The 20,267-nt window shown below is 36.7% G+C and overlaps 1 protein-coding gene across 4 annotated transcripts in view; it reads right to left on the bottom strand.

The window, feature by feature from the left end:
- The window catches only part of LOC306842706 (protein FAM107B-like), a 34,737-nt gene that overhangs the window by 6,617 nt on the left and 7,853 nt on the right, over positions 1–20,267 (bottom strand). Inside the window, exon 1 of one of the 4 annotated variants that reach the window (XM_079373722.1) lies at positions 13,362–13,586. The exons of 2 other annotated variants lie outside the window; for them this stretch is intronic. Coding sequence is in view for 1 of the 2 variants with exons in the window: in XM_079373721.1 (XP_079229847.1) it covers positions 348–390 (43 nt within the window). In the remaining variant the exon portion in view is untranslated. Of the gene's footprint in view, positions 1–347; positions 468–13,361; positions 13,587–20,267 lie in introns of those variants that run through there. One more of the 4 variants, XM_079373721.1, reaches the window with a different exon arrangement.

Below are 20,267 nucleotides of genomic sequence, written 5' to 3'. Positions count from 1 at the left end.
ATCTCACATGGTTATTTGTTTATAGCCGGATACTAGTCATTATTTTTACACTAACAAACAAGCATGCATCTTTCAGCACATAGCTCCATATCAGTTAAAAGGCTGATAAACTATATCTGAATAAACATGATCACATCACTTCATAAAAGTGTGACACACAACCCGACAACGTGAAATTACAAGCAAAAACCATCATACATTAACTACATATAGGTCAGAGTATTTTTTTTTTACTATTCTAATAATTACTAATAATTAAACATAATATATTATAATAAGTGCTACTCTGCTTTGCATAAAACTACATTTCCATGTTATTTCCCCTAAATATTACCCCCACATCTCACCTGGAAGAACTGGAAACACGGGGTATCTGAACATGGTAGTCATCACTGCGTTTGAGTGTTATTAAAAATCTCGGGATATGAAGCACAACTTCCCACAGCTAGATGAAACTGCAGCTCTGTATCTCTGACGGAGTGCTGTGCTCTATAAACAGCTCTTTTGACTCCGCCTGATGGTTTATTACCTAACAGCCCACCCGCCCACCCCTGGCAGAACAGCTCTCAAACAGCCCGCTTAATCTTTTATCATTTGAGACATAAACATCAAAGAGTGTGTCCACAAATACACATCAATAAAATGACAAAAACATTCCCACCCTAAGAATTCACACAGGTCTGCTTCCATATATAGGATAAACTTTGAAAGAAAACATTGAACGTGATGGGGCTAGAGGAATGAATTCAATATTTCAGGGTGATCATAAATTTGGGTGTTATTTTCTAACACGTTAATGTGCGTATCATTTTCATAATCTTATAACATTCAAAACTGATTTAGAATTGATTGATTTAGAGTAAAGATGCAGGTTTTCAGGTCACAAGCTAAACCATTAATATGAAAGGTCACATGCTGCATTTATATCAAACCATGAAAGAATTACAATACCAATACTGTGGTTTATTACGGAGTAAAAGACGTGCCACGTGACACTACACTTTGCAAGCTGCAGCTCATCTACTGACCACTAGAGGTCATGATCAACAACAATGTGTGATGGAAATTCTTGTCATGATGTAATTTAATTTTAAAGAATAACATGAGGGCATTCCAAACATATCCTCCTAATGCCTCAAGGGTAATTTATGTCACTGCTTGAAGTGTGTAGCACTTCTTCAAGGACAAAACCCAAACTCTTCATTGGCCATGTGTTTGTGGACAGCCTGTTTAACAGTGGTCACTGCTTAATACATGTAAATGAGTTGCAACGAACGTTTATTGCAATAACTTTAGTATTTTCCATTCTGATATGTTTTCTACATGCATATGGTATATCAGTATTACTTATAACCAGTAATTTCATTATGCACTCAGGAAGAGCACCTTGGTGAAAGTGGATGGTGGTGCTATTATTCTAATGCTGTGCGTCAAAGGCCGCTGTTTCATGTTTTTATCTGCACTCAAACTTCCCTTCTAGATTCAACGGAAGAGTAGTTCCTGTTGACATGGCAATGTGTTGAAACGTTAAAGTTTCACAAAGTCTAAAGAACAAGAAGTCACATTTCTCAAGTCAACAAGGTACATTGATCTTATCTAGTTAAAGGGCCAGTTCACTTAAAAATTAAACTTCTGTCCTCATTTACTCACTCAAGTTGTTCCAGACCTGTGAGGTTCTTTCTTCTGTTACACACAAAATAAGATGTTTTGAAGAATGCTGTTAACTGTTACAGATGCTGGTCCCCATTAACTGAGTGGGAAAAAAACACTATGGAAGTCAATAGCTACCAGCAACTGGTTACCAACATTACCAATATCTTCAGAAGAAAGAAAGTCATACAGGTTTGGAACAACAAGCGATGACAAATGTTCATTTTCAAAAATGAATACTTATTCACCCTCATGTTCTTCCAAACCTGTATGACTTTCTTTTTGTTGTGGTCTTTCTGGAGACTCTTTTCAATATAATATAACTGTAAATCTCCAAAATGACAAAAACCATCATTAAATTATTATAAAAGTCCATATGACTAATGCACTACAGTTGAAGACAAAAGTTTACATACACCTTGCAGAATCTGCAAAATGTTAATTATTTTACCAAAATAAGAGGGATCATACAAAATGCATGTTATTGTTTATTTAGTACTGACCTGAATAAGATATTTCACATAAAAGATGTTTAGTCCACAAGAGAAAATTGAATTGATGAAAAATGACCCTGTTCAAATGTTTACATCCACTTGACTTGATTCTTAATACTGTGTTGTTACCTGAATGATCCACACAGCTGTGTTTTTTTGTTTAGTGATAGTTGCTCATGAGTCCCTTGTTTGTCCTGAACAGTTAAACTGCCTGCTGTTCTTCAGAAAAATCCTTCAGGTTCCACAAATGCTTTGTGTATTTCAACCCTTTCCAACAATGACCGTATGATTTTGAGATCCATCTTTTCACACTGAGGACAACTGAGGGACTCATAATATGCAACTATTACAGAAGGTTCAAACCCTCACTGATGCTCCAGAAGGAAAAAACATGCATTAAGAGCCGGGGGGTGAAAACTTTTTGAATTTGAAGATCAGGGTAAATTTAACTTATATTTTGTCTTCTGGAAAACATGCAACAATCTTTTGTAGCTTCTGGAAGGAAATACTAAATGAAAAAATATGATATTTAGACAAAGTATAAGAAAAATGTACACATCTTCATTCTGTTTAACAGTTCAGGACAAACAAGGGACTCGTGAACAACTATCACTAAAAAAAACAAACAAAAAAAACAGTATTAAGAATCAAGTGGATGTAAACTTTTGAACGGGCTCATTTTTATAAATTCAACTATGTTCTCTTGTGGACTGTATGTAAACATCTTTTATGTGAAATATCTTATTCAGGTTAGGTCAGGTGTATTTTGTATGATCCCTCTTATTTTGGTAAAATAATTAACATTTTGCAGATTCTGCAAGGTGAAGGTAAACTTCACTTCAACTGTATATTTCCAGTTTTCAAAAGTCAGTTTAATATGAAGAATAAACCCAAAATGTATTTTGTTATTCACTGAAAATCTGTTGAAGTTTTCCTTTTTTGAGAGAACTCATGATCATGATATCTAATTAAGGAACAAATCGTTCTTCCTAATCATTTGAGTCCACTAAATCGGCCTGACTGATTAGTTCCCAATTCAGACTGATTCAGTTCTCTATTTTAATGTGCTGACTCCTATCAGCGATCTTCACAAAGTGGTTACTGATAAGCTTATCAGTGAATAAAGACTCTCGTTCGGTTTCTTTCTCACAGACATATACATCACTTTTATGGCACTTTTACAGTGCTTTTCAAAACTTCGTCCCTTATTCACTGTAATTGCAAAACAGGTTTCAAAATAATGTTTTACTTTTGTTTTCTGCAGAAAGTCTGTCATACAGATTTGGAACAACATGAGACTGAGTAAATAATTACAGATTTTTCCTTTTTGCATGAACACTTTAACAGGCACATAACTGACCATTTCTGTAAATAATGCTCAAACAAACACTATAGTGTAAACTGCAAACTTCACGCCACAGTATCACCAACAATTTCTGCATTTATTGTGCACTGCTTATACGCCTAAGTTTCTGTAAAGGGAGCCCTGCAGGACAAGTGTGTTTAATAAAAGGCCCACATCCAGCTTTTAATTACAGAGCTGCACTCTTCAACCCTGTGCAGGGCAAAGACGTCTCTATGGCGACCACCACAATACTAAGCGCACGGGTGTGTCCGTGGCTGAGCATTAACACTTCAGTAATTTCGATATACTTTCATACCGATTGTGCATTGATAATGATGCATCACACCATATATCTACATGCGTTTCTATGTTTGTGAATGCAATTACTAAAAGAATGCTTGTAAACCGTCTAGTCAGTCATTAAGTAGGACTAGAGGTGTTCGGCAGGCATCTGTTTGCCAGTCCTCAGTCTTGAAACTTATTCCAGCACACAGCAAATGGAGGGGACAGCTTTCATTTAACATCACAATACATATGGGCGATCATGCATATCAGCCAGATTTGCATTAATGTTTAAAAGCTACAGTGCTTTTGTCCATGCTCCCTTTAAAATTAAAGTTAGATCAAGAAATAGATGGTTAGATCAAGTTAAATCGCTTGAATCTACATGGTAAGTCTTTAAAATTAGGCAATATGTGTGGCATAGCATGATAAAATAAATTTCCTTGATATTCTGCAACAGTTTGCATTGCAACATCAAAACATGCAGTAACTTTCGAAACTAAAACTTCCTCTCTGATCCAAAAAGACCATTCATTGGTACTAAGATGCAAAAACAACAATGATGCCTATTTGATAATATTATTCCCAAACACTAAAAGACCTAACAATTAAATGGTAGTGTGTGTTAAACCTTGTGCACTTAATATCATTCCAAATAATACCACTCCGATATGAGATTTTTTTTTTTTTTAAATATTGTATCCAGCATGGATCAGATGTGACCGTAAAAGACTTTTATAATGCTACAAAAGATTTCCATTTCAAATAAATGTTTTTTGTTTTTTTACATTCAATTCATAGGAACAATATTTTTTACAACGGCACAACGGTTTTCAATATTGATGATAAGAAATGTTTCTTGACCACCAAATTAGCATATTAAAATATTTTCTGAAGGATCATGTGACACTGAAAAAAACTGTTTTTAGAAATCATTTGGAAACGGCATTTCCTGGTATTCTAGAAACTGATAATTATGACAATAAAGCACTAAAGAAGAGTTCACTGGAAAGGTGGAACAAATAATGACTTTGGTGACCCTTATTAACCTTCTCCTACACACACACATATGCATTAAAATTGCACAAACTCACATGCCTACACACTTCCACAATAAAAAGCTAGAGAACTGCATAAAGGAAAATCACCCACACTTCCTTTTGAACACTAACCATTACTGTAAATGATCACACAGCGGTTATTATGATGATGTCAGTATGTTTACATACTTGGATCATTCTTTGTGCAGATTTGCTAAGAGTCATGTGGTTGTTTTAAACACGGCATCCAAAAATCACAAGCTTGAAATGTGAGCATGATAGGGGATTTCAGTATAGATTGTTGCAATACTTTCAATAATATGGCCAAGTATGCATTTGGTTTTGTGATTTTACAGCCTACAACAAGGACAGATCAGAGGGCGGTTGCACCTTAATCAATCACCCTTAGCTTCCTTTTCCAGTCATCTCTCCAGTGCCTACACACACAGACCTTGGATGAAGACATGGGGCGGCAATAACAGGAAACAGACAAACTCAAAAAAAATCCCTTGCCATTTTGGTCACATTTTGGAGATGAAAAATAAGCTATTTGGGAGACTCGAGCACTGGGACACACACAGAGAGATGGAGGAGGTGGAAAGGATGCCACTTCTTTGTTCCGCTCTCATTAGAGAAAGAGACATGCAGGGAGGAAGGGAGCAGCTGGCAGTCTATTGCACCATCTGACCCTTATTGGGCACCGTTTACACTCAGCAGGAGGGTATATTAGCCCCTCCCCAATCCCAAAATCCCTTTCACTGGCACTGTAGCGCTGTCACCTATTCATTTCTAACCTAACACTCACACAAGAAATTCCTCACGCACTTTTCTAAACACAACTAAACCTCATTTCTGGCATAAATCAAGGCTTCCCGGACCATCCCCCACTCCACGTCCCATCCGACACTCATTACAGACCACAGAGGTATCAATTCGTATCAACAGTCCTCCAGACAATTCATTTCTACCCCTCATTTTCTCATGAACCGCCTGTCTTCCCTTGATAGGAATGAATCAGGCTACCACTAACCAGCTAGAGATCTGTAATCCTTTAAATGAACAGTCCAGAATAAATATCACTTACAATGTTAAAGTCTATGGAGCAATAAATACAGTAAATACAATTTTGCTTGTTTTTACAAACTGAGGCATGTGTTATTTTGGTATCATTCATATATTACAGTATTTATTAATATTTGAAATTAACTTTTAGCACAAGTTTTAGTGACAGTTATGCGCTTTTGTATATGTACATTTTTCTTAATTTTTTTTATTTAGTTTTTTCGTACATTTAAGTTTTCATCTATTTACATTATGTCAGCTTTATTACAATTAACAAAAGTGATTGTTAATCATTTTAATTCTTATTGTTTATTGAAACAATTACAAATCTCTTGTGTTAATTGAAATACCGGTCATAGTTATTTTCTATGTAATAGATGCTTTAAACATTCAAAATGATTCACTAATAAAGACAGATACTATAACTTAATTAGTGAATATATGCACAAACACAAAGGTTTGGTCAGGTTTGAAGACGATAGCAAAAACAGTCACACATCCTACACTGCTTTTTAAGTTGAATCCCATCCATTTCCTTAGCTGGGCCAATGGAAAATGTTGAAACTCAAACTAAGGGGTTTCCCACAGCACAAAGGAGAGAAAGAGAAAGAAAGAAACATTTATGGGCTCCTCTTGAAGGGTCAGATGTTAGACACTTCATCTTATTAGATGAAGCAAACAATAACTGGACTCCACAGCAAAAGGATTGAAGCCTAAACTGCTACACTTCACTAAACAGTCACTTGTATAATGCACAACCCCATTACACAACAGTCAACCTACAAAATCACAACAAAAACTGATTCAGTCCATATGCCAATGCTGAGACAAAACACCAACACTCATGCCATCTGTGGATGCACCTGGGCATTGCTGTGGGGGTTATGTAGCTATCTGCTGCTGTGGAGAAGAGCTCTGATATACACTAATAAAGAGCAATGCATCTGGACTGAAGCATTCTCATGCTGAACTAAAAATAAAAATAACATTTCTTTGTGCGGCTCTCTGGTGGCTATGGATGTCAAAAACAAAACACTTTGTCAATAAATCAATAGGACCGATTACTGAAACGTTGTTGACGTACAATATGGCAAATCATCACATTTTGGATCTGGATGAAAGATCTAGTCTGGAATTATTTTAATTTCCTGGTCTGAGTAAAGGCAAGACCTCAAGCATTTCAAGGCCTGACCTTAAGTAACCCACAAGAGAATTAGGTCATGTGATGAGATGTCAGGCCACTGCTGCCCACTGGGAAAAGGAAACACTTATTTATGTGTGCAAGTACACAGGTACAAATGGAAGTCTCCAGGTCTTTTCTCCGGAAGGCAGTCATATTATGCATTTTCTTTAATCATTTCATTGTTCTCCATGTTAGCTAATAATGATAGTCAATGGTTTTTGAACCAAAAAAAGTGTCGTAATTTAGCTTTCCATGACCATGTTTACACTCTCTCTGACCGTGACAAAATAAGGTGTCAAAAACAACACAACAAAATAAGCAAACAAAGCTTTTTCTTTTCCATGTTAACTTGAGTTTTTGCCCTCCTCCCAACTTTGTCATGATTTGTTACTTTCAAGATTAATTTCTTCCGATTTCACGTGTTTAAAGGCCTTAAAGATGTAAATGTAAAAAAAAAAGTTTACAAAATGACTAAAAGGAGACACCGTCTGACAGTGTAACACCACTGAGGCAAATAAAAGTCTTCACCAATTGCACATTTAGCTGCTATTCATGGGTAAACACTTTTCGGAATATGTGATCTGGTACTGTCTTATTGCACTGTACCAAATTACCAACAAATACAAATCTATCATGTATGCTATATGTACAAGAAAACAACTAGTGCATAACCTAAATTTATATACTCACTCTCTTTACTAACTTTCTCAATTGGTTATGTGGGTCACAACGTACTAGATGCTAGAGATCACACGATCTCAACATATCCGTGTTCAAACATTCGTCACACTGCTAAACACACTCATTTGTGCCTCTTCTCAATTCTGTGGGGGATTAGTGCGAACTGTAAAGGAAAAACCGACTTCCTGTTACCCTCGCCCACAACCCCCAGAAGTCTTTTTTTTTTTATTCACCTGAAACGCTTTCTGCTCTTGCTGCTTCAAGTCTTCACTTGATTTAGCTGTGACCAAACACCAAATGAGTATAAAACCTTGCGACAGTCATAAGTGAGGGTAAAAAAAAAGACTGCAATGAACTGAATGTACAGTGCTGGCATTATCAACTGTAGATTGCGTTGGCTTTGTGTATGTGTGTGTTGTTAGAGAGGCTTACGGAAAGGAAGCTCCAATAAAGAGATACTGCATGAATAGAGATTATTCAGTGAATGCAACACCACGCTGTAACAACACTGGAATGTGATGAACCTGCAAATGCTTTCTAATAGACACAGTGAATATGACATCAACTTAAAATGTTTTAAATAGATGTATGGCATACAGACATCTATGAAGTCTACATGCATCTAAAAGATTGATGTCAGTCAGATTAAAGCAATACTTAATCAAATATAGGGGGTATACACATTAATCAAACTACAAATGGACTCAGCATTGTACACTTGCTCTAAAATACAAAGCTGAAACACTTTATCATTCATTCAAAGCTGGCATGAAATGGAAATTGTGAGTGGCTTTTCCCCCTATGATGTACAGTAAATGAGTGAATATTATTTATTACAAACATTTCAATATTCCATTAATAAATAACAATTATCAATATTTCTGTAAATATTTGACTGCACATTGTCATTTATATTTGGATAGCAGCTGACTACGAAAAAACCACTGTAGTATGATCATAACTTCAAAATAAACAGTGACAGAATATATAGTTTAAAAATACCTTCTGTTGTGTTCTGCAGAATAAATCCACACACATTTGGAATGACATGAGGCTGATAATGATGGGTAAATGATGACAATTGTGATTTTTGGGTGAGCTATCCCTTTAAATCAAACGGTTTAAGCTAAACCTAAACAAGCATCTTCATGCTCAGGTCACTGTTAAACCCCCTGTCCATATGGGGATGTGATCAGGGGTGCAGCAACTGTCCAGAACGGGTCAGGTGTGTGTGAGTATGTATATGAGAGATCCAGCAACTGTGCGCTATAGAACAAAGAGGGCGGAACAGAGGGGCCATTGATTCTGCTCAGCTGTGGCCAGCACCTGCTGGGTCAGGGCTTACGTTAAAGGGGCATGTGAGAGGTGCTAATGTATGTTTGGTGATGTGTTGAACGCATGTATAAGGATGCAACGTGTAGGATTACTAACTAATGATTTCAAGTAATGAAAAAACCACACTAGATTGACACATTGATCCATGGTGCCCATGTGGACAACATGACTTCGAACCTATCTTTCGTCATAACTAGATCTCATTCCCTCATCATCTGCTATCCTATTCCATTTTACTATAACTTAATGTGACAAAAAGTCATAAAAACTCACAATCCACCATTTTAAGCAATTTAATACAGAGGACGTATATACAGGACAGTCTAAAAACTGCAATACTCCTCTCGCAGGGGCGACACAACCAAAAGCCAACTGCTGCTTTCATGATGAAGAGAATAAGCCAACAAAGAGACTGCTGACCTAGTGCTGTCTGCCTGCACAGACAGATGCATTTAACCTGACTGACAAAAATAAAATAAAAATAAAGGTGTCTGCATGGCATTTGTGTGTCTGCTAAAAAACAGACAGCAGTTTGTTACTAGTGTTACTTGCCAAGGGAAGTATCACTATTACTGTTGCTCAAACAAGGGAAGTACCGCTATATTGATCACACTAGGTTAGAGATATAGCCTAAAACAAACATGTAACCCTAGCTATTCAACTTCTGCACCATTGGTGCTATGGACATTAATGATACCTCAAATCATGCCGCTTGCGGAACAGCAATCAGACCAACAATTGTTGCATGACAGTTCATAAAACAGGTGTAAGTAACCACCTAGCAACCACCTAAAACACCCTAGCAACCATTTAAAAAAAATTGTTGCAACCACCTACAACAGCATAAAAAATTGCAACCACCTAGAACATCCTAGCAGTTGTTTAGAACATTCTACTAAAAACCTAGAACAACCTCACAGTTGTTTAGAACATTCTAGTTAAACCCTAGAACAGCAGTTGTTTAGAACATAAAACGTAGAACATATAGCAGTTGTTTAGTACATTCTATTAAATGCCTAGTACATTCTTGGAATTTACAACCACCTAGAACATTGTTGCAACTAGAACAACTTAGAAAACCCTAGCAACCATTTAGAACATTCTAGTAACCACTTAGAACATCCTTGCAATTTACAACCACCTATAACACCCTAGCAACTCTCTAGGACCCTAGACAGAACACCCTAGCAAACAACTAGAACATTGTAACAATCATGTAAAACTTTCTAGCAACCACTTAGAACATCCTAGCAAGTTGCAACCACCTAGAACACCCTAGTAAATTGCAACAACCTTAGCAACCACCTAGAACACCCTACCACTACCTAAAACACCTTAGTATCATTATTCCCTAGCAACATTTCTTCACAAAACAAAATATCTAGTTATATTTACAATAGCACATCACTCCTCAAGCACTTTGGACTTTTATTAGGACAATATGAAATGTTCCTCAGGACAGAATGTTTCATTCGAGTTTGTGACATCCTGGTTTAGATCTAAGATTTATCTTGTGGTCATGAATCAGACTGAGCATCCATTAGTTCAGCCTTCCCTGTGCCCTATGAGCTTTCTTGGACCGAGAGAGATGATGTGGGCGAGAGAGAAGAAGAGGTATCTGATTGTCATGTTTCTTTGTTTGATTTAAAGGGGAGAGAATCAATGTCAGCAACAGAATGCCAAGCAGCTATTGGTCAGATCCGATTTAAGGATTTACAGACAGCTGTCCGTGTCTGGATTACACTACAGATCTATAATTCACACAAACATACACCTAAACTCATGGGCAAACATGCAAATGCTACAGATTAGACACAATCTTTTATGACGGCATAAATTACACAAATTATAACCACAAGACAACAAAAAGAAAACAACATGCAATTTCCTACATCATAATTCAAATCTGAAATTAAAACCATTTTAATTCAATGATGCAACTATGATTCTGTTAAACATTAAGCTAAATGAATCCCATCCTAGCCCAGATTTATTTGCCCACTGATGATTTCTCTTACTCAAAATGCACAAAATATTCTATGCATGTGTTCATTAAAATCAAACCATTATCTGGCTTGACACATGTGTAACTGCAAATTATCTCACTTCTCCATTCTCTTCTGCCTCTCACCTAACATTATGCCAAAGACACTTGAGACATTAATAACAGGTTCGGGGCAAAACTCTTTGTTTATACCCCAACAAAAACACAGTATGCACATCTATCTGACAAAATAATGAATATGCAAACTATCTGTTCTACCATTTCCCGTCTTAAACTATCAACCAAACAAAAAATCTCAACATCGACCCATTCTTCAAACATCAACGCAAGCCGTTTAGCATAACAGCTCCAAATCCAGCCCCTGGGTGTCAACGTCACCGCGGAAATCCATGGAAACGAGAAACAAAGAACATAAACATGCAATCCGCGCTTTTTGATTTCAAATCCTACATGAATATTGTATCACGCTTTAATGAGCAGATATAGCTCAGAATCCTTTGTGCGACATATGCAGTCATATTAAAATTATGTATTATCATAATTTATAATATGTATATGAGATACATGAGAAAGTGTGAGTTATAAATGAGCAGACAAGCAGGAAACAAAGAGAGCTGTCAAAGAACAGCTCTGCTGTAACAGAACAAAGCACATTGAGAAGCACTGAGACACACACACGTGAACATACGGACCAAAACAAAGAGCCATATCAATGCGTATCAAGGGTACAGAAGCGGCACTGTCCCACAAGAGAAAGAAGTTCCTCTAGAGCAACATGTTCATTAGGTTAATCAATATGCGGCATATAAATGCATGCCAGCATGCACTCAATATGCAGTGTAGACAAAATCCAGTCTAGACCCAAGCATGCTGCTGACTCACAGTGTCCAGATAGCTTAAACGATAGCAAAATGACATTCCCAGTTTACCAAGAAATTAAATAAGAAAATGTATTCAGATTTAAATGCATTGATAATAAAATTATTTTAGAGACTGTATTTTATTAGTCAACTCTTTTTGCTTTAATAACCACGTCAAAGTACATCCACAGTTTAATTCTCTATATCTCAAAGGAAATCTATTGAGAAAGGTCAGAATAAGGAAGCAGAATGTACCCTAGGCTGACCCTCAAGTACGAACTGATATGAAAGTACTAGTTAGAACGGTTAGGAAAGGATGTTAACACAACAACCTAATGTAACCAACTAATGACCTAAAATGCTGTTTTGTAAGGTTGAGGACACCGTGTGACTACCCAGAGAAACTCTAAATCACTCAACTCCACTGTCCTACCCGTCCTCAAGGGACAAGCATCATTATATACGGGAAGTCTGAAGTCAAGACTGTGTCTTTCTCTCGATCTCACTTTCTATGTGTCGCCGTCATGGTTATACACAACGGAAACCACACACAGAATGATAATGCGTGTGTGAGAAAGAAACAGATAAAGAGATACGCAAACAGAAAGGGGTTAGACTTGCTAGCACTAGTGGGGGGACTGGTTCAAAGATCAAAAAACAGATGTAAGGCGTTTGACGAAACAGCCTCCAAATTGCAAACACATGTAGTTGGAATCGGAACCAACCCCTCCCTAGCCCCCAACATCCCCTCCAATACAGAAAACCCATTTCAATATGATCATACTGAACATATACGGCAACATCTCTACTAATAAACTGATCTTAGTCACAGTCACTCTGAAATATGTTCTCAGAATGTGCTTGTCTGGACATGATATTTACAGTAAAAATGTATTATTTTTTAGAAATATACAAATATTATTAAGCTCCTCTATACAAAATAAACTTACAATGAAAATCTTGGACAGTAAATGAGAGACACTGTTCTACAGAGAGGAAGACATGACAAGACAAGACATGACACGTCCCATGTGCTTGGAATTGCTGACTGAACTCCTCTATAGTTTTTTTTACTCAACCTGCATGCATTATTCTGAAAAATAAATAAAAATAGCACTTTTTTTAGAATGCAAAAATAATACGTAATTATTTTAACTTGTGAACACAGCAATACATAACACGCCTACTTTCATTATTTCAGACATTTGTTTGCCATTGTTCTGAAGCGCGTGATTTGAGCGCTTTATTGTTCTGTTGTTCATTGTTTGATCTATTGTCTGATACATTTACTATATAATCAATGTATCACTTGACTGCGTGCATAAACATTGTTTCCAATAACGCGCGTCTCATTTCCACTACGACAAATAACGCTTTTTGATGCAAAGCGTCCTGAAAACAAACACATTCAAGCACACACATACCTCAAATCAGTCCTGAGCGATACTTCAAGTGACTTCAGATGAACCTCAGGAGGAGGAAAGGCAGCAGTTCATCTCTCCTGTTGTGAAGGTGTGTCTGTTAAATCTGGGTTTTCTCTCTTGGAAACAGTTCAGTTGTAGACAGGACCCTTAGAAATGTAAATTAATACTTGGAGTGGGGGGCGGGCGGACAATGTGACCCAACGCCTAAATCACATGCGACGCTCCGCCCATTTCCCTCATGATTATTCATCAGCAGGGGAGACCCTGGGCGTGGCGTAGTGCCGGTGGGCGGGATTTAAGGGGGCAGCGTACACAAAGCAAATGCGAATATATAAAGTGTTCACGCGAAAATGCATATTTTGTTATTTACTCAATCTCGTGTTGCTCTTTTACTTTCACAAAGGGAGGAATGTTAAATTCTGTCCTTTTTGGTCTCTTAATAAATGCAATAAATGGCGACAGAGCCATCAAAACGGAGGCAATTTCATTATAACAGTAGCCTATCATAACTATACTTCCACACGACTCGTTTATATTCTGAATTATATTCTAATTCATACTGTAGCATTATGCGAGGACTCAAAATTAACTATTTATGCAACAGAATCGACCAGTTTAGTTCGTAAACAAATCAGAACCAATTCATAAAAAACAGATCCCTCTCAGACGAACTGTTCATCTAGTAAAAATAAATAACTTTTTTTTTTTTTTTTTTTTTTTTACATTTTTTGTGTTTCATTCATTCTAACGCTTATTCGAATCATTTAAAAGATAAACGAGTTATTTAAATAGCAAGCTGTCTTAATAATGTTACTTTGTTCACTGGTTTCTACATGTGGATTATTTAAAATAATCGGTTTATCAATAGCAGCTGAGTCTGGACCCCAAAAGCCCCTCTACCCCCATAAATCGACGAGATTTCTGTTCCAGTAGCCCCGCCCTCCCTCGACAGCCCATCGTTGATTCACATGCACATGTGCGTCTAAAACAACGGACTTCCGGTTACTGGGGCGCTATGACACTTGTCATACAGGCAGTTTAGTACAGAAACTGTTGAATTTCCTGTCAAGTACACACCAAAGATATGGGACAAAGTTGAGGAAGCAAAAATTAAAAGAAATTGCCAATATTTACCAATGTAAACATTTTCTGTAAAAGGAAAAAAGTCTATCATACTTAAAAAATATAAATTATTATATTTAGCTGTAATTATTCTTACCATGATTTTATGATAAGTTCTCTCTTGTTTTGTTTGTTTTGTCTGTGTGTAGTATTTTCAGACATGTTTATAAGTCTCTGATGCACAGTATAGAGTCCAAGTCACTCACCCATAACAAATTAAAATTACATAAATTAAAAATTAAATTATATTTAAAGTCAATTAAATATTTGACATTTTTCAATTACATTTTTGTCCTTTTGTCGGAGGGCTGCTCCCTCAGAACTAGTTTCAGGATGATGCATTGATGTAATGCATTCCACTGCCATGGGTTCATGTGAGAGATCCTTTACAGAAAACAGGGGAATGAGTCATAACTGCTCCAGAGGTTACCTAGAATTCAGTCCCACCACACTTTCGGGGAACATATGTGGACTTGAGGTTACGGGAATTTGGGTGGGGTCCCAATGTTTGGATGTGAAAAAAAAAAAAAAAGTCAGGCGATCCCAAAGCCATTCTTTCGCAATCTCTGAGCCCTAAGAAAAGAGAGGGTCTGTGTTTATACAAGAAGTCAGCCAGATTATCGTGTAGTTATTCACCCCAAAATAAAGTGGAATCAGATTTAAACAATTCACTTTCTCTGTACAGCTGGCAGAAAATATTCATTTACAACCAGATATGCAACATATGTGGTCTTATAAGTAACAATCAAAAAATCTCTGGCAGAAGAAATACAGGTATTGCACAAGTTTGTTTTTCTTGAGTAGTTTTCAGCTTTATGTTAGATAATGTCCATTATTACTCCAGTCCTGCATTATTAATTTGATATTTTCCTTGTGGTTGATTTCCTGTGACCCTTTTAACCACTTTCGACCTGTTTGCTGTTAAACAGGAAATGACAGTTTTCTGAAACCATGGTAATGGCTCTGGCTTCCTCTAACACGGTGGCCCAGAGGCATCACTTTGAAGATTAATGTATACATTCCCTTTTTACTGAAAACACCAGTAAGAGAGACACCGAATTTATCTGGTTCCATGAAGAACCCTTGACCTTTACATTGCACAAAAAAAAATCTTTCTTTATAGTAGAAAAAGGTTCTTTGGATTGTTAAAATGTTCTTCACACTAAGAAAAAATGGTTCTTTTAAGAAACGTTCACTGAAGTGGTTCTTCTATGGCATCGCTGCAAAACAAATTAATTCCTTTACTTATCCTTAATTTTCATGCATAAATTATATGTTGCTCCAACTAGATGTCCAAATACAAAATCCCCACTAAAGTCCCTGAACTTCATGTACTTGCATGCACAATAGATAGAGTTTAAACTTTAACTATGTCTGCTTTGATCTGGTCGGCCTATCACCATATAGCAGAACACTGAAAATAAATAGTTACGGCCATAGTGGAATAACTGTGACCTACTTTGACTGGACTGGGGACGCACTTTACCAATGAGATTACATTTTACAGGAAAATACGCCCAGAGTGCAGTCATACTGGGAGTTCATCTTTATGTGTTTTCCACTGGAATGGAGCCATCTCTGCTTCAGAAGTTTGACCAACAGCATTATCATTATGTTCCTCACAATAATGTGCTGCAACAGAATACAGACCTCTCAAATGTCCATACATGCTAATGTATTTTAGTCAAAACTGATACACATCTGTATTTTATTTGGATTTGTTTATATTGGTCCTGGAAATATTTAAACTATTTTCAGAATGAATCTGTGTGAAGATTCTTTAATAAAATCACCTTTTGTGCTCCATGGAAAGAACAGCATACGCGTTTGGCCTGACATGAGGGATGAGTTGACAAAATATTCATTTTTGGATTAACTTTTCCTTTATTACGGAATGAGGGCATGTTACTTGAAAAATACTCAATATAACATCTGCAAAGAGTTTTTGCAAGAAACTGAGACACCATCTGTTTTAATGAGGCTCGTGTCTGAATCACACAATATCAAATGTACAGAATCACAGATGTTTGAGCGGTTACACACACTAGGGGAAGACTGTACTCTTGGGAAAATGAAACTGAGTTGGCAATACTTGACTAAATGTCTATATATATATAATAATTCCATGGGTATTGCAGTCTTCATTGCTGTGTGTGTTTACAGCATGTTAATGAAAGTAGACTATTTTATTGTTTAAATTACAGTTCATTGCACTGTACCGCATTTATTTTACGTGTAAAGATATTTTTCTTCTAAAATTCAATATTTGAAAGCTTTGATGTTAGTATAATATTTTAAAAGCATAAAAATCTTTCCAACATGAAACCACAAGTCCATCCTGTCAGACTATATATTTATTGGGCACACAAAGAGAGAAATTAAAATAAACAATAAAACAGGGTAACATGAAAGTCAAGCATATGTTTTACATTTGCAGTTTTCCTGTAATTAATATTTGATTAGTTCAGTGCTATTTATTTAAGAAAGAGTCAGATGCATGAAGAAAATTCTTGAATCACTTGTGAAACCTGAAAATGCATGCTATTTTCGTAAGCTCAAATGTAATTTGAACCTAAATTTGTGGTATATTTAAATAGCATTTATTTGCTACATGTAAAATCAATATGGTAAAGGTATGCTACATATATTTGTAAAGGTTTATGGGTGCAATAATACATGATGTTCTGTGTAAAGAGATTAACAGAAACAAAACAGGCTTAAATGAATCAATCAATAAATCAATCAATTATCTTCATGTGAAAATTCTTTCTCTCTTTCTGTCCTGTTGTTACCATGAGCACTGGGCAGATGATGGGCGACTGATGAGGAGCTCAGCCTCTTTTAATCTAATAAACCAACTCTGAGTCACGCTGCAGGATGGGCGGCACCCACATTTCTGGATGACCCTGCTGCAGCCCGCTCTGGCATCATCATATTATGACCCTGATGCTGATCATATGCCAAAATTCTGCCAGAATATGATTAAAGGTGCTCTTAACAGCCCAATCACAGCTTACCATAAAAGTGTTTTTTTCCTGTTGATTTTACTTAACCTGTAGATTCTATAGGCCTAATGGAAAATTACACAGAGAGGGTGTATTGATCCTCAAATTTTTTTTTTGGACTTGTCATATTTGTCACATGTATAATTTTACGAGATAATCACTGAATCATTCATTCATTCGTTGATTCATTTAAGAAATAAATACGTTACGAGTGAGTCATTTAAATCATTCACACAGCCGATTCGTTCAAAACGCTTATTTAGTGAAGTTAGCTGAACAGCATACTAACGTAGGCCTATTACTTTGACTATTTCTCCCATATACAGACATTGCAGAATTAGTAGCAGTATGTTCAGATTTCAGCCACTGTCTTTATGAGTGAGTCATTTGAATCATTCATTCAACCAATTCACTGCAGCAGCTCTGCAGCTACTTTGTTTGATAACAAAACAGACAGAGCAGCTGGCAATGTTATGTCTAAAATGTAAGCTAAAGCTACACAATATTAAGTTCTTGCATACTGAACTTTATAAATGTATAGCTTGCCCACGACAGAATCCCAGCTGTGTTGATATAGGATACGACACAGGATACGCCAAACACTTGTGATATTGCTTCAGTAAATAATCATTAGTTTGTGCTTGTCCTGCCACACACACCATTACTGTAAATAAACAGTTATAGTATTAAGTATAATGGATTGTAGTATCCCAGTCCCATTTATCATATTACACAAAACCCTGGGACGGATCAGTTCTCAGCTAACAATTTTAGGTCCCAGGATGTTCTGGTAACATTATGTTTCTCAGAACTTTCCCAGAATGGACATCCTGACTTTCTCTGTTCGTTAATCAGGAAAGTTTTCTTTATGCAAATAGAATACTCCCTTTAGGTCTGAAGTTATAACGTTCTCCTAATCTGCAACATTCCTTTACCTGCTGCTGCATTCCGCCTTCTCCAAACAAGGCGAGTTGAGTTGATGCCAAAGAGCTGGATTTTGGTCTAATCTGACCACAACACTTTCACCCAGTTCTCCTCTGAATCATTGGCAAACTTCACACGGGCCTGTACATGTACTTTCTTGAGCAGGGGGACCTTGCGGGCGCTGCAGGATTTCAGTCCTTAACGGCGTAATGTGTTACCAATTGTTTTCTTGGTGACTATGGTCCCAGTGGCCTTGAGATCATTGACAAGATCCTCCCGTGTAGTTCTGGGCTGATTCCTCACCATTCTCATGATCATTGAAACTCCACGAGGTGAGATCTTGCATGGAGGCCCAGTCCGAGCAAGATTGACAGTTATTTTGCTTCTTCCATTTGCGAATAATCGCACCAACTGTTGTCACCTTCTCACCAAGCTGCTTGGCGATGGTCTTGTAGCCCATTCCAGCCTCGTGTAGGTCTACAATCTTGTCCCTGACATCCTTGGACAGCTCTTTTATCTTGGCCATGGTGGAGAGTTTGGAATCTGATTGATTGATTGCTTCTGTGGACAGGTGTCTTTTATACAGGCAACAAACTGAGATTAGGAGCATTCCCTTTAAGAGAGTGCTCCTAATCTCAGCTCCTTACCTGTATAAAAGACACCTGGGAGCCAGAAATCTTGCTGATTCATAGGGGATCAAATACTTATTTGACTCATTAAAAAGCTATTCAATTTATAACTTTTTTGAAATGCGTTTTTCTGGAATTTTTTGTTGTTATTCTGTCTCTCACTGTTCAAATAAACCATTAAAATTATAGACTGATCATTTCTTTGTCAGTGGCCAAACGTACAAAATCAGCTGGGGATTAAATAATTTTTTTCTCCACTGTATCATCCACTTGTTAATTATTTTGTATATTATTTTGTTTATTGCAAGCAAATTATTGTGTTCCAGAAATGACCTTACGCAGAAATATCTGCATGATTCCAGAACATCCATTCAGGAGGGCTTAATGTCATCCTGAATGCACAATATAACATGAAGACCATGATATTTACAGCTGACTGATCACTCAGTTTTTCCAAAGACAGCATTCGATCTAAAATTTTCTGTGTGTCCATGCTGTATCTCACTCTGTCTTGAAATAGTCACACACACACAGAGTGTGTGCACTCTCTGAGCACTTTAGCTAATGGAGCTGATTGGTATGAATGGGGAGGCTGGTGCAGAGCAAAGCTGCTGCAGAGGTGAATGATGTAATAGGGTTTTTTAATACCCTGCCAGATGAATCAATCAGGATGAAGAGCTGAACACACATTAGAAGATGCAGGCGTGGTTGCAGCATGACACTGGAGTCTTAACACAGAACTGATACATAAAACACATATGTGCATGGAAACCCAAACACATTGCTGTAAATATAGCAGAAAACGAGGAATGAACACTTCTCTTTCTAGCTGTTTAAGGAGACAAATATAAGGTGAGAAAGAGACAGAAACAAGTCCCAGAGGAAAGAAAGACAAATGAGATCTTAAATGTTTCTTTTAGACAGCAATGAGATTAAATGAAGAGCAAATGGAAATTAAATTAATTTTCTAACTCTATACACTTACTTTATGCATTACATCGTATTAATTCACAACCAATTTTCTGTTATCTAATTTTATTGAATTTTTATAAAATCAGTTATAGTTATAGTTTTATGCGTTACTCTATCCTAACAATTGTCTTATTTGTGTCTGTTTTATAACCCCAAATACATTTTAGGAAGCAAATTGAACACAATAGAGAACTCCATTAAGTCTCCTCAGCTATGAAAGCAAATTGCGAGCAATAAAAAGTCTTGAAAACACA

The sequence above is a fragment of the Barbus barbus genome (assembly GCF_936440315.1).
Source record: "Barbus barbus genome assembly, chromosome: 23".
Classification (NCBI taxonomy): Eukaryota; Metazoa; Chordata; class Actinopteri; order Cypriniformes; family Cyprinidae; genus Barbus; species Barbus barbus.
This window is presented reverse-complemented; position numbering and strand designations above follow the sequence as displayed.